Source organism: Sturnira hondurensis, unplaced genomic scaffold (genome assembly GCF_014824575.4).
Source record: "Sturnira hondurensis isolate 20B ecotype Veracruz unplaced genomic scaffold, ASM1482457v3 Scaffold0007865, whole genome shotgun sequence".
Lineage (NCBI taxonomy): Eukaryota > Metazoa > Chordata > Mammalia > Chiroptera > Phyllostomidae > Sturnira > Sturnira hondurensis.
Genome location: NW_028080496.1, coordinates 599,845 through 614,831, shown reverse-complemented (window position 1 = coordinate 614,831; position 14,987 = coordinate 599,845). Strand labels below are relative to the sequence as shown.

Genomic DNA, 14,987 nt, shown 5'->3' with positions numbered 1-14,987 from the left:
ACACAAATGGTAGCATATTTCTAAACACCATTTAGCACCTTACATTTCGACAGTATTTTAAAAGTTAACACTCAGTCTATTCCCTGCTAACTTTAGATTCCTGGGAGCTGAAACTCATATCAGGCAGTGTCCATCTTCTTAACTGACAAATGTTTCTTAGTAAAGAAAATGAAAGAGTAAAGTTTTGTCAAAACAATTCATTCAAAAAAATGTATGTGCTAAGACATATTTTAATATGCAAACAGTTTTTAGCTGCTTGATAGCATTCTATGCAAAATGGTTATATTTATTTGCTAAGAAAACTATAAATCATGGAAATGTAAAAGGTTAAAGCAATTATTTGGCATTGACTCATTCCAGGAGGACTTATGAGCAAAGACAGAGTTTAAGTACGGAATTATAAAACTGGAAGAGAATTAACGTATCCAGACCAGCTGTGTATCAGATCAAAATACAAAAGCCCAGAGAGCTCAGTTTACACAGCAAGTTATTGGTAAAATATTCTCTCAATCACTCAAAATGATCACTGTTCTAAACCTTTTCTATTTTCTCTTTCAGGAAAATGATACTGTGAAATTTTTTTTAAAAACATGATTAAATTTAACATCAAGTGTTACTTATAAATAAATGCCAGGAAGAAAATGTTAAAAACTAGATGCACACCAAAATATCAACATTATTTCTAGATAGTCAACTTACAGATGACTTAAGATTTTTTGTATGTTTTCTACTTTAGAAACTGTATGGTGAGCACGGAAAAGTAAAACTTTGGTGCCATATTACATAATGGTCCTGTTGTCACATTTAAATCATCTTAGAAGTGCTAGTTAAAAGTAGTTAAGCAACTGTAATTCACTAGTGTTCAGTAAATAACAGGTTTTACATAAAATGGTATTTTGTTCCAGTGTAAAGAAAAGGTTGTTGAAAGGGCTAAAAGTAAAAATCAGTTATTTTATTATTTTATGCCAAATAAATGATTTTTAAAAACAGCCTTTTAAATTTTTTGCTTCCTCTGTGCATTGAGAGTCTAGTGGACACGTGGTCTGACGTGGGACACGGCTGTGTACATATTTAGATTCATCATTTTTTGGATTGGCATGTAACAAAATATTCACACAGAATTTTAGAAAGAGCCAATTTTTTTTAATGTTACGTCAGAATGATTTCCATCCCACAAACACTTTCCTGAAACATGCTGACTTTGGAGCCCATCCCGGGCCACTCGTGTGTCTGCAAACAACGACAGCGAGACACGGAAAGGTGCTTCGGGCTCGGACAGGACACGGGGGCAGGATGGGGGGGGCGGGGGGGGCGGGCAGGGCTCAGCGGTCAGAAGCAGACGCTGCTGGCGGGCTGTCTGGCGCCGGTCCTCCCCCTGCCACCTGTCGCGGAGGTGAGGCGCCTGCCCCCTGTGGGCTTCCACGTCCTCATCTACACAGTGAGGACAGTGAGAATACACCTATTTGGGGTTATTAAGAGGACTGGAAGAGTTAATACAAGTAAAAGTTTAGATCAGAGCATAGCACGTAAATGCTCACTGGGAATTAACTATTGTAACATGATCTCAATTGGGGGAAACTTCAAAGTACATATAATATTTTACTTATTAGTGTATACATACCAGTAACAGTTACAATTACATATATTTATCTGTAGTCAAGACTAAAAGAACAGCAAAAAGCCTCAAAAGATACCAGGAAATACATCTTACAGATGACGTGACATTCTTAATGGAAGTACCTTATTGGCTCCAAACTGCACTCTGGCTTTGCCTTTGACTAGCGTGGCGTTGATCTGCATGATGACCGACTCTATGGAGTAGGCGCTGCTCCAGCCCTGAAGGAAGACAAAAGCCCCTCCTCTCACACACGGCGGCTTCCTGCCTCCCGCTTAGGCAAGCTTCGCAAAGTGGCACGTAGCAACTCAACAACAGCAAAGGATATGAAGATGTTTGCAGTCAAGAAGTACAAGAAAAGTTGAACGATTTCCAAACTCTCACAGTCAAAAAAACCTGTTCTCAATGCAAACATGAGCAAACTATAACCTTAAATATTACTTCCTTCCTATCCTAGGGATAACAAAACCAAGTACAATGTCACTTTATTGCTCTACCTTACATAGCTTTTTCATTAGGAAAAGTGGCTGGTATTACAAGAAAACTTCGAAACATTTTAAAGTAGGTGCTAATGCAACAGGGCTGAATGCTCCGAGTCTACGTCGCACAGACAGACACCGTGGAGGCCGGAGCCATGAGAACCACGGGAAGAGACTCACCTGTTTCGTGAGAAGCTCCATACATAGTGCACCGCCACCCAACACGTACCTTAAAAGAAAACAGGCGTCACACAGGTTTCAGTCTCTAGGTTTAGTATCCCTCCTTAATGTACGAAGTACCATCAGTAAGAAAATACACATATGAGGGAAGATCAGAAGACAACAGACAAACAGAAACTGCTGTCAGGGTGGCAGGACCGTGTGAGGAACCTGAGTGTCCCTGCAGTTCGGGGCCCGCAGGCGCCCCGGATCGCCCCCACCCCCCTGTGGTGCCGTAGGGACGGCTGGGACGGCTGCCTTCCAGCCTCTGTGTGTGTGTGTCTCCACAACCAGGCCGTAAACTGTGTGAGAACATAAACTCTTAATAGTCTTCTCATTGCTCACAGCGAAAATGTGAAAAGTCTATGCTGGCCAAGTTTGTATCAGATTTCAAAATGATCTCATAAAAGTATTTCTATACATTTATCCTGAATGTACACAATTTCCCCAAATCCTTGCCATTTGTAGCCACCCTTATTTTTTAACAGTTTATTTTTATTGTATTTTTCCTATTACCATTTATCCTCCTTATACCCTCTTCCACCACCAGCTCCCTCCCCCATTTTTGTTTTTTTTAAATTTTTTTATTCATCAATTTTAGAGAAGGGTAAATACCAGCTGGGTGTCCCACGCCCTGACGCGCTCACCAGCTGACCGCTGCGTGAGCCAGGAGACTGGCCCTCGAGCCTGCCGTGCAGGGACGATGCTCCAACCGACTGAGCTACGGGCCAGGGTGCCACCCTCATTTTTTAATCTCAGTGAAATCGTATCAACCATAGAGGTGATCAAAGGAAAGAGTGAACATTTTTGGACTTTACTCATAAATGGATTATCTCCCAAGTTGGAACTGGTCAGCTGAGCGTCCCAGAACTCCCAAAGCAGCTCAATCGCTCCTACTCTGAGGGCCCACAGGACACTTCACAACCGGCCTTGTACAAAGTCTGGTCTTTCCCGGGGCTCGGTGAAAATGCACACAGCCACCATTGGATTCCACCAGCCTGGGACCAACCGCCTTTAAAAGGAAGTCGGCGGCCAGCCCACAGGTCCGTGAAGTTGCCTGTGACTTCTCCTGGGGTCTCCCCCAGTCCTGTCTCTGAAGAGTCAATTACAATGTATATTTTACATACGTTTGGTTTCTAATGATGAAATATATACAAACAGACACCACTGAAAACTACCTGTAAACAACATCATGGTTCATCCCACTGGTTCTGAAACTGCGGTCCCAGATTAGCAACATCAGCTTCACCTCAGAGCTACTCGGTCAGAAACGCCAGGAAAGCCGAGGGCTCCAGCCCCCCTGGCACTTAACTAGCCCCCCAAAGACCCTGGTGCTCACTGACCCAGAAAAAGTCACGGCAACTCACCCTCCGGAGAGAACGGGTAATACCACTCGAACAAATGGAGGGTCAAACGGAAAGTTATCCTGCAAGGCAGATGAGCAAGTTTAATTAATTTTAAGAACATCCTCAATACTATGTTATTTAGTAGATTTTAGTCTATAAAGAACATGTACATTTATTGTCTGATGATGAATGAGGATCACAAATGTAAAAATAGTGGCAAAAATAAAATGGCATAAAAATGAAAGTAACTACAAATGAAGTTAGGTCCTGCCCAAAGAGAGCAGTGCCTTAGTAAACTTAGGGAATGTGGACAAAGGGTCCTCCTGCCACACGGCCACGTGGAGGGACAGTCTGGCAATGACGAGGTATGTCAGATCAGCCCCCAGGCTGGGAACTAGAAAAGGTGGGCAAAGGGCCACTCACTGCAGAGCTAAGATCAAGAAGAAAAAGGCACTCCAGACAGCGGGACCCTTTTTACCCCTTGGGCTTTCTTCCCATTACAGAGAGGAAGGGAAAAGGTGACGAGCTGAATGGGACTCACAGGCCCACTGGGGAGGCAGTAAAACTTGGAGCTTAGGGCCCTGCGAGGACAGGCCCCGCCTGGCCCTCACACGGTGGCCGGGCCCCGGCGGGCGGGAATGAGGCCCCGCTTCACACCATCTCAACCCCCAGCCGCCTCTGGCCACTGGTGCCCAAGCCCCTGACAGGGCGGACGGGCACGCTCTCTGGAACAGAGTGTCATCCGAGGCCTCAGCTCAGCTCTCGAGTCTTTCGTATGTACTGCTCATCCCTAAACGTAGTCAAAGCGAGAAACAAACAGACCCCAGAGCACAAAGGGTCGAGATAACAGAGTTATCAGATTTTGAAATAACTAATGCTGCGTATGTGCAAGCAAAAAGACTGAAAATCCTGGCAGAGAAATACAATTATAAAAATAAACTATCAGAAATTCTGAAACTTAGAAATATAGTAACTAAAATTAATAACTTAATGGATGAGTTTAAGCAGAGTGGAGACTTAGTGGGAGAGAAATTCTGTGTACTGAAAAATAGGGCAAAAAACATCCAGAATAAAGCCCAGAGAGATAAAAAAGGCAGAAAACAAGACCTAGAGGAACGTACTGAAAAGGCTTCTCATATGCAGGACCCAGAAGAGAAGACTGTGCGAATACCACGCTAAGGGAAACTGGAGTAACAAAGAAAAAATATCCAAGAGAATGAGAAAAAGAGCAAGGAGTGAGAGGGACACAGAACGCGTCTATGAGCTAGACTTCAGCATAGGTATCCGAACACTGACTGCAAACAGACTGAGTGTGCAGCTTATATTAAACGGAAAGATAGCCAGACTTGATAAAAATACAGGAAGAGAAGATGAGGGACAAGAAAATGCAGCCAATTCCCAGGCTACCAAACACAAGTCTTGAGTCCTGGCAACACAAGAGCAAGAGCCTTTTCCAATAATGAACGGAAGCACAGGTGGGAGCTGTGGAGGTCGAGGGTCAGAGGTCAGTCTCCCCTCACTTGCCGCCAGCCACGGGGCAGGCAGACAGCACGTCCCCTCTAAGAAAGGTGTGTCCACAAGAGAAATTACCTCCAATTTCTGTGTTCAAATAAAAGCGGGTAAGGAAATAACAAATGCATCTTAAAGAAGCGACTGGAGGGAAAGGGAGCTAGCTAAGCAAGTATTTGTTTTACCCAGTTACTCCCAAGGATCACAACAACAGTTTCAACTGAGGGGAGCGGCAGCATAATTCCAGCAACTTACTTTCACTCCCTACTTGTGACCACCCTTAAATCAGATTCTGCGGCACCTACAAACTCTGAAAATTCAACCCTGGCAGGAGAGGAAAATAGAAAGCACATTTCTGATGGCTCAGGTCGGCTGGAGGACAGTAGACCTAAAGTAGATGGATCTAAAATGGCAGGTCAGAAAGAAGCTCCACATAATCCAAACACAACTCCTTAGAAACACTTCCTAGGTTTATTTTAAGCAAAAGATTTAAAACCCCCACGGCAATATCTATGATTATATCACCCGAAGGACCAATTTTCACCCCATCCAAGGGGGTGATAATGTGTCCACTGAGAATCCACGCCCTAAACGATGTAATTTAGTTTGCCCTGTTTTTGAGTTCCATATACATGAAATCGCACAAAATGTGCTTCCGTTACTCGGCATTGTATTTCTGAGTCGTCTCTCCGGTGGCCCGTAGCTCCATCCAGCTCCAGGAAGACCACAGTCCCCCTCCCTCCTGGGGGCTGCTGTGCCCCGGGCACTCCTAACCGCAGGGCGTGCACCCAGAGACTTCGGAGCCACAGGGCGCCGCACCACGCGACCCTGAACTGTTTGCCAAAGCAACTGCGTGAAAATCCACATTCCCACTAGAAGCACGTGGCATCCCATCACAATGTTCTTACCTTAAAAGAGAAGTTAAGCAAAATATATTCTATGCCTTCTTTTTCTTTTAAGATCTGAAGATCACTGTGCAAAGGACTATCGGGATCAACCCTGAGGATTAAAAAAGAGCCTTAGACAAGGTCTAAAGCTGTTCTAGGAAAAACAAAGTATATAGCCTCCAACTCCTTGGGATTAAAGGGTCACAGAAGATCACAGTTCTCTAAGTCTATTCTCCTACAGGGATTCAAAGTTAGCAGCCATTCTAGAGGAAATGACCATACGTACATCATTTTCTCAGGGACTCAAAAACACTGCATTATTAGATAAGGGGTTCAGGGAGATACATTTACCATGGACCAGACCAGAAAAGTGAAATCTCTAACAAATGTTCCTTACATTGCGTTGGCCAAAAAGTTTGGGGTTTTTTTGTTTTTGTTTTTGTTTTTTGTAAGATGGCTCCAGCAGTGGTAAGTTGTCTTTAATTTCTTTCCAAAAAATCTTGTTACATTGTGTTGTTGCCTTCAGCCTCATTGGAAACAATTTTGTTGTCCCAATGGAAACAATTTTGTCAATATCAGCTTGTATTTTAAAAATCTTATCAATATTGGTGAATTTTTGTACAGCCATTTTAATATTGAAGATGGAAAAATAAGTAACATTTTCAGCATATTATGCTTTATTATTTCAAGGAAGGTAAAAAGGCAACTGAAACATGAGAAAAGATTTGTGCAGTGTATGGAGAAGGTGCTGTGACCAATCAAACATGTCAGAAGTAAGTGGTCTGCGAAGTTTCGTGCTGGAGATGTCTCCCTGGACGACGCTCCACGGCGGGTCGGGTGGACCAGCCGAAGTTGACAGCAGCCAGACAGTGACTGAGAACAGTGAACACTGTACCACGCAGAGGATAGCCAGCATGCTCGAAATATCGACATCAATGAAGTTACTAGTGGAAATGAAAACTGTGTCCTTATTTTACAGAGAAAACCACACGCACTTTTTGGCCACCCCACGTGTGGAGACTGCCCACAGCTGGCTGTCACAGGCGGCCTCTTCAGGCTCCTCCCCGCACGTCAGTGCCACAGTCCCTGCCCGTCCCACTGACTCCACGAGCACACTTCACCCCACTGCTGGCCCTCCCTTTCTCATTGCATTTACCACGAAGCCTGGGAAACAGCTCATTTCAACGCCCTGAACGCTATCCAGAAACAGGGTCTAATGTTCTGAGGAACAGCTGCGGCTATAAAGGAATCAAATTCGGAAGGAAAACCCCCACTGCGAGAGCCTGCCGTGACCGCCGCTACCAAGGGAGGCGCGACAGAAAAGATGCCACTTACTTCTGCAGTTTCACATGCCAATCGTACAGACTGTCGTTTATGAGTTCCACGGAGTAAATCCCTGCAAAGACACGAGCTGTGTTAGCACTCTTCCTTTGCTCTTACACCGACTGTTCTGGTGTAAATGATATATTAAATAGTCCCTCCCTGGCCCCCCCCAAACCTAAAAATATTGCTATTGCAACACGGAACTAAGCTACATTGTGAGTGATATAAATATTTTGGGAGGGTGCTGAGTATCTCCTGCCCCTCACAGGTAATTCATTAATGAATGAAGAGGCTTCTTTATCGATGGAAAACCTATTTACCATTAACTTGAAGGGAAGAAAAAAATGATGCGAAATCATGTGTACTTAAGACTTTTTGTTGACAACAGTGTGGTGATTGCTGGAGGAAGGAGGGTGTAAGGGCCTAAATGGTAATGGACAAATATATTATAAAGATTAATTATTTAAAAAAGACTTTTTGTCCATACACATGCAAACATTTCTATAAAAATGGAATCCCTCTAATACATAGTTTTAGCATCTTTTGTCAACTTCTGGGGCATATTTCCAACTTCATATATACAAATCTATTGTCAGTTTTCTTACTAATTCTATAGTAATTTATTTTATGGACATACCACCATTTAACCAATTACACCTTGTATCTGATTATTTATTCTATATTTTTTGCAACTACAAACAATGCTGTAAAGACAGGTGATTATTTAACTTTTAAAAATAAACCACTATTCAAATATTTAACTGTATGCTATTAGGTTTTTACAGATAAGTTTTCAGACTTCTCGTAAGAAAAAGTATTAGTACACATCAAACCCTCTAATTACTCAGAGACAAGTTTGCCTTATCTTGTACTTTATAAAGCAGAGGGGTTTTTTTTTTTGCTTTTCTTTTAAGTAAGGTCTAACAATGTACATTTAATTACTCTGAGAATTTCTGAATGGATCATAATGCTACCTTTTCAAACAAATTAAAGTTTGGCTCTCTCTCTTATTTAATACTGTTTAGAATCTCTGTAACAATTTTACTTCAATTATAGAGATTCCACAATATTTAAGCCTTTAAAAAAATTTGGGGGTTACATTGGTTAAAAAATTATATAGGTGCAAGGTATACAATGCTATAACATGTAAGTCTTCCTGTCTGGGTAAGAGAGAGCACTCTTAAGTCACACTACAAAATGAAAAAACACACACACACCTATTTTCAAAGTAGTACCATTAACTATCTCTACAATAAGAGCTAACTGTGTTGTTCTGAAGAAACCATAATAAATCAAAAATCAGCTAGGCAATAGATTTTGACTCAAACAAAATATTTTCATCGTATTTTGTTTCCAAAGCAGTAAGACCTGCACTTTTTCAAGTAAGCGTTAATCTCCATCAGCAAAAAGACAAAGACATGGTATAGCCATAAAAACAATGTTTAGAAATCCAAAGAGCAAGGGCAGTATCCCCCTTATCTGAGGGATATACATTCCGAGCCCCCAGTGGGTGCCTGAGCCACGGACAGCACCAAACCCGACATGTCCTGATTCTTCCTGTGTGTACCTACCTACGATAAGGTTTAATTTAATTTAATTTAATTTATAAGCAGGGCACAGAAACAAAACCCAAGAAGTAAAAATAACGTAGAACAATTATAGCACTATGCTGTAACAAAAGTTACGTGCATGCTCCATCTGTCTTGTCACTGATCTGACAACCAGGGTGACGACAGGGGAGCAGAGGGCCGAGCCAGGCCGTGCCTGGCACGGGCACGCGGAACGAAGGGATGCTTTAGGCCCGGAGCTGGACGGAGGGCTGGTGCAAGGTTTCATCGCGCTGCTCAGATCAGTGTGCAATTTAAAACTTACAAATTACTACGGGAATTTTCCACTGAATACTTCAACTGTCCATTGAAGACCACAGGTGGAGGCTATTGGAAGCTCACCCTATTTTACCCCCACAGCTTCTGATGACTCTGATCACAGGTGCGTTTCCCACCCCTCAACTGAACTTCATAAGTACCTCTGGTTTTGCCCAGTTCTACTGTGAGAAATGAAGCTTACTACCAGGAAACTGAAGTGTGTGCAGACGGGCGAGGTGACGAGACGCAGAGGTGCTCACCTGCTTTGTAACTCTGTGACCGGTATATGTCCCTGAGCTCCTTCATGAGCCTGTCGGAGGCTTGCACAGACCCGGACACGGCGCCCTGAAACACAGAGCGCGCTCTTTACCTGGCCGCGGAGGCTGGGGGCTCGGGATTTCTGGTATAGGAACCCGAAATAAACGTTACAATGAGACTCTTCACATGGATCACCACTTAACATTTTAACAAGCCAAAAAGGCTAATGAAATTAAATAGAAGATCATGAAATTTCAACAGGACAATAAAATTGGTTCATTTACTATTTCTTATCACCTGGAGGAAAAAAAGCCGAACCAATATGTCTACATCGCCACAGCCCTTGCAATAGCCTTAGCACTCTGTACATATCTACTTCAAATTCCGCCACTTTTTAATTTCATTTAAGAATTTATTTTTTAGAGCAGTTTCAGCTTCACAGCAAACCTGAGAGGAAGATCGAGGTTTCCCGTACAACTGCCCCACAGTACACCGCCCCCCTTGTCCGAGGGTGGACACGCAGCTTTCACGCAGCCCTAGTTCACCTCAGCGGGCACTTCTGGCACCGGGCACCCTATGGCTCTGAACAAGTGTATGCTGACATGCATTCACCATCACAGTACACAGAGTAGTTCCATGGCCCCAAAAACCCTCTGTGCTCCCCCTATTCATCCTTCCCCTTCCCCCAAACCTGGTGACCACTGGTCACGTTACTGTCCCCACAGCTCTGCCTCTGCCAGAGTGTCACAGAGCTGGGGCCCCACAGAAGCAGCTTTTCCACATTGGCTTCCTTCCTCAGTGGTAAGCTTCCTGTCTGTTTCTTTGCGTCTTGACAGCTCATTTCTCTTCAGCACTGCACGATGTTCACAGGCCACAGCTCACTTTCCCATTCACCTACTAACTGATACCTCGGGTGCTCCCAAGTCTGGGGAATTATGAATGAAACTGTTATAAACATCTGTGTGTAGGTTTTCATGCAGACCTAAGTTTTCAGTTCTTTTGGGTAAATATGAAGGCGCACAACTGCTGGATCATCTGGAAAAACCATGTTTGGTTCTGTAGGAATCTGCCACATGGTCTTCCAAGGAGCCAGCACCCCGCCACGCCCCCAGCAGCAGGCACTGTCAGTGTCCGGGTTTCAGCCTTTCTGGTGGGAGCGCAGTGCCCCTGACCTGAGTCCCACTCATCACCGTGAGCAGGAACATTGCCCTGAAGGTCTACTTTGCAAGAGAAGAAACTGGTTCTTCTCTTGAGAAGAGAAATAGGTTCACCTCCGCACAACTGGCTTCAGGTCTTCTCGTGTTGGAACATGTCTAAAATGAAAAAGCACCAATATCTTGTCCTAAGACTGAGCATGAATGGAACCATTCATCACAAGACAAAAACGTGTAGGATGCCTTTTGCTTTGAAAAAATATTCAGAAAAAATGCTAACTGTCGGCGGCGGCACAACTCGTTGGGGTTGTTTGGGGTTACAAAGCCACTCCTTTCTTGATGGGTGATCCGAATCCTTCACTGAACTGGCTTCACCCCGGGGGCCTCGTCTGGGGACCAGCAAGGACTCTGCACACAGTGGCGGCAGATTCTACGGGACGTCTCGGCAGGGTCTGTCGGGCGCAGGCGCAGTGACTCGCAGTGGAGCAGACTCTAATGTACAGACTGGAACAATCGAGGAAGGGTCCTCGGATTCCATGGGGTCAATAAATAAGTCTAATTAATACCAGGCACTAAGTAAGCAGCAAGTGTTCAGACAAACAGCTGGACTCTCACTGGTGTTTCCCTACTCTGAGCATTTTAATGACAGGATCTCATTTCCTCTTCAGAGCGACCATCCAAAGGTTCCCACGGTCCACATTTTAGAGTCGAGGAAACAGAAGCCATGCACGAGCGTCTGCCGCCAAAGTGTTCACTTCACTCCCCATGCTGCTTCGCATCAAAGAGATGTTACAGTAAAAGAAAAAATTACTTTTGCTTCGGCCGGGACAGAGCAGACGGGCAGGGCCACAGAGAGCAGAGACTCACTGAAACTCACAGACCCCGTGGGGGAGGGAAAGTGGGGGGAGCAGCAAAAACACCTGGAAAGGGGTGGGCGCAGGGGGGGATCCAGGCTGCAGAAAGCAGAGGAAGAGGGTGGACAGTGGCTCTCAACAGGTGACGAACGTACGTACGTCAATAAACACATCAATAAATAAACAAGGACACACGGGCACCAAACCCACGGCTGCGGCACCGACAAGGCCAGGAGGCAGAAGGGCGGCCGAGGCTGGCGTCCCGGTGGACGTCCCGCACTCACTACCGCCCATGGTTACTTTACTACACACGGAAGTTCGGGGTCTGGATAGTCACACATACGTTCAGGTGGTCTTGCCTTTGAGTCTTCCTAATTTTCTCTAGTATTGCCAAATTTTCCTTTTCAATTCCTTCATCCTCTGACTTTTTCCCACTAATAGGCTCCTCTTCCTTCATCTCATAGTGATCCAAGTCTTCTATATCCTACGAAAATTAGAAACATAGGAGCTTATTCAAACTTATGCCCAAAGTTAAATCATTCCTGACTCAAGAGGGAACTGAAAGGCGTGAACACATGTATTGGTTGAGAGGCTTTCGCCTTCCATTGATAAGGTTCTTTCTGTTTATATCTTATAGTTTGTTTTAAAACGACATTAGAATCTGAGTAAAGCACATTTAATAGCTATTAGCAAATAAGCTACCTTTTACATCTCCTATGAAGAGGGGATTTGAAACACTTTAACACCAATACATCAAGAACCTTAACCGTTCAGACTGCGTTCTGGGAACTGCGCTTCCCACCTCCGTGTTTCCCAGCAGACCGACTCACTGCGGGGTCTGGACCTGTCAGTGACCACTGCCACCTGACCCACTGCTCTCTCCCCTGGGTCTCCACCCCTTGCCCCCCACTGCATTCTGTCCTCACCCAGACCTTCCCCTGGTCTGCCCCTCCCCGCCCGATCTGCCATCAGACGCTTGTTTGCAGTTCCCACAGAGGCCCAGAGCCTGAATCTCCTCCTGCACTCGACCCTCGGCCGCATTCCTATCCACTGAGCCTCTGCACCTGAGTGTTAACCAGCTCACAACAAAACTCATCATTACCATCTTTTTAAATCAATATCCTCAGCCCACTATTTTCCACACAGAGCCTTCCTATTAACAATCACACCAAATAGAAAACAGTTTGTCTTAAATTCAACACTTCTAGCCCTCTGCCTTTTCTGGACAACCCACCCTGCCTTCCCACGACTCTAACACATCGACCCATCTTTCCTCCCAAAAGGACAGCGTCCAGTGTCCCCAAACACACTGATGCCTGGGGTAGTTCTGGGCCCTTTTAACTACATTATATTAGTTGCCTAGAAAATCTTCTTTTCAACCACCCTGAGCTGACTCCTCTGAAGCCTTAAGCACAAGCTTGGAGCCTAGAAACCTCAAAGATCCTGTCAGTGACAAGCAAGTACACTGGCCTAGGCCCCACGCCTTTGGAATTTGCTCACGAAATTCTTTGATGATTTTTCAACCTGAGATAGTTCTATCATTTCTACTAAGTGGTTCCTAAATGTTCTCTTTTATTCAAACTCAGAACTTCTGACACTTGGTAGTTATTCTCCTTAAATAAATATACGTTAAGTATTGATTACTGTGAAATGTAAATATAATTCTAGTGCTAAATGTTAAGAGCTCTTGTTTTCTAGAAAGTCAAATTTAAGACATCAGATAAGCAATTTGCTCAAAAGCAAATATTAAAAGTAAGACCAGATTTTAGAAATTATATCAATTCCAAATACTCTGTGGTTTTCATTATTCCACACTAACACTGGTGCATAAGAGATTAGAGGAATTAGTAACATTTTAAAAAATGAAGATATTTATAAAATGTTGTTCTTATATAAAATACCTACTTCACCCATCTCTTCCTCTTCTTCTTCTTCCGAAGTCACTTCTTCTGTTGTCCCATTCTGAAAAGGAAGGAGAATGTGGGGGTGACACGGCGCCCACAGCGCACCGCGAGGTCCTCAGGCACCGGTCCCTGCGGCCCTGCTCACAGAGAACGGGCTACAGCGAACACACTGACTTTTAAATCCAGCTTTGATTTGACCAACATTTATCGCTTCTTAGAAAGAAACCTTTTGAACAATTCAACTTAATAGATGTATTAGGAATAACAAAGGCAATTAGTCAAACATAAAGCAACTTGAAAAAATTTAGACATTCTAATTTAAAATGAAAAGAACATTTTACATATAAAGCCATGCGTATAAAGTCAATGGCTTCTTTCATTGGAAATAAATACCGTAAACCACAATTCCTTAAAATACCTGCCTTTTCGACTTTGAAAAAAGCCTGAATCATTCCATAAATTCAACTGCCTTATATTTTAAAAGGTGAAATGTGTTAAAACAAAATAGACACTGCCCCAAAGTAAAAACTATAAAATGACCATTTCACTGGAGAGCCATTTTCATTTTTGACAACATGCTATTTACCAAAGAATCCTTCTTTACAGACACAGCTGCCTACTCACTCGCAGCCAGTCTGAGAGACTCTAGGAAGGGCCTGCGCACTGAGAAGAGGCCAAGTTCAAAAGCGCAAGTTCCAGGACCAGAGCGTACTTCTCCGGGACATTGTACATAAAGTTAGTAGGATTTCCCCCCAGAAATTTCTTGCTGTTTTTGTTCCAACTACTGCTGGTCAGGATCACTCTCCTACACAGGAGGTCTACTCTGGTGGCATCTTGTGTGGGTGCCAGAATCAGAGAGAAAGACGGAATTTTTAAATGTAACTCAACACAGCAGCAAGATCTTGGCACAGACTCATCTCTGCCAGCAGCTGCCCGCTCCCATGCCACAGGCCGGGCACAGGAGCGCAAACCAGGGGAACAGTGAGGACTGCGGAGGACACTTGACTGACACTGACTGACACTGACCGACGGTAGACCGTATCTGTAAATGAGCAGGTAGCCAGTGTGGCCAGATAGTTGAAGACAACTAGCAGTCTGAAAGAAAGGCACCACGTGGAACAAGCAGAACAACTGATCTGAAGCATCATTAATGAAGGAACTAAAATTTAAAGATCTAATTGGAATATTTAGCAGTAATTGAGAAAATGCTTCATCCAAAAGATATAAAAAATTCCTATGCAAAGAACAAGAGAGTTCTGAGAAATCAAAGACCCCACCCCACCCTCCAAAAAATAAAACTCCACAGAAGAGCCAGAAAGCACAACAGACTCGAATGAACAGAACATTTCCCACGTACCGTTAGAGGGAAGGAAAAGGAGACGGGGCGGGGTGGGGGAGACATGGGAACAGGAGTGAAGGGAAGCGATTGGAATAGAGATCGAACAAGCGTCCAGAAGACAGAGGGAAAGAAATAAGACAGACAGATGTCGCCCTGCTAAAGAAAGACTTGCGAATGCCCCACAGGAATACCAAAAAGTAAAACCCTGTACTCCGGTCACAGAAAAAACTGCACC

The 14,987-nt window shown here is 44.0% G+C and overlaps 1 protein-coding gene across 2 annotated transcripts in view; it reads right to left on the bottom strand.

Annotated features, from left to right (window-relative positions):
* Positions 1-14,987, bottom strand: part of UBE2Q2 (ubiquitin conjugating enzyme E2 Q2) — a 35,564-nt gene that overhangs the window by 4,333 nt on the left and 16,244 nt on the right. For both annotated transcript variants that reach the window (XM_037053459.1, XM_037053458.1), the window contains exons 4-11: positions 13,415-13,471; positions 11,853-11,993; positions 9,504-9,588; positions 7,391-7,451; positions 6,077-6,167; positions 3,681-3,739; positions 2,275-2,323; positions 1,741-1,836 (exon numbers count right to left, since the gene is read on the bottom strand). In XM_037053459.1, the coding sequence (XP_036909354.1) occupies positions 1,741-1,836; positions 2,275-2,323; positions 3,681-3,739; positions 6,077-6,167; positions 7,391-7,451; positions 9,504-9,588; positions 11,853-11,993; positions 13,415-13,471 (639 nt within the window). The remainder of the gene's footprint in view (positions 1-1,740; positions 1,837-2,274; positions 2,324-3,680; positions 3,740-6,076; positions 6,168-7,390; positions 7,452-9,503; positions 9,589-11,852; positions 11,994-13,414; positions 13,472-14,987) is intronic.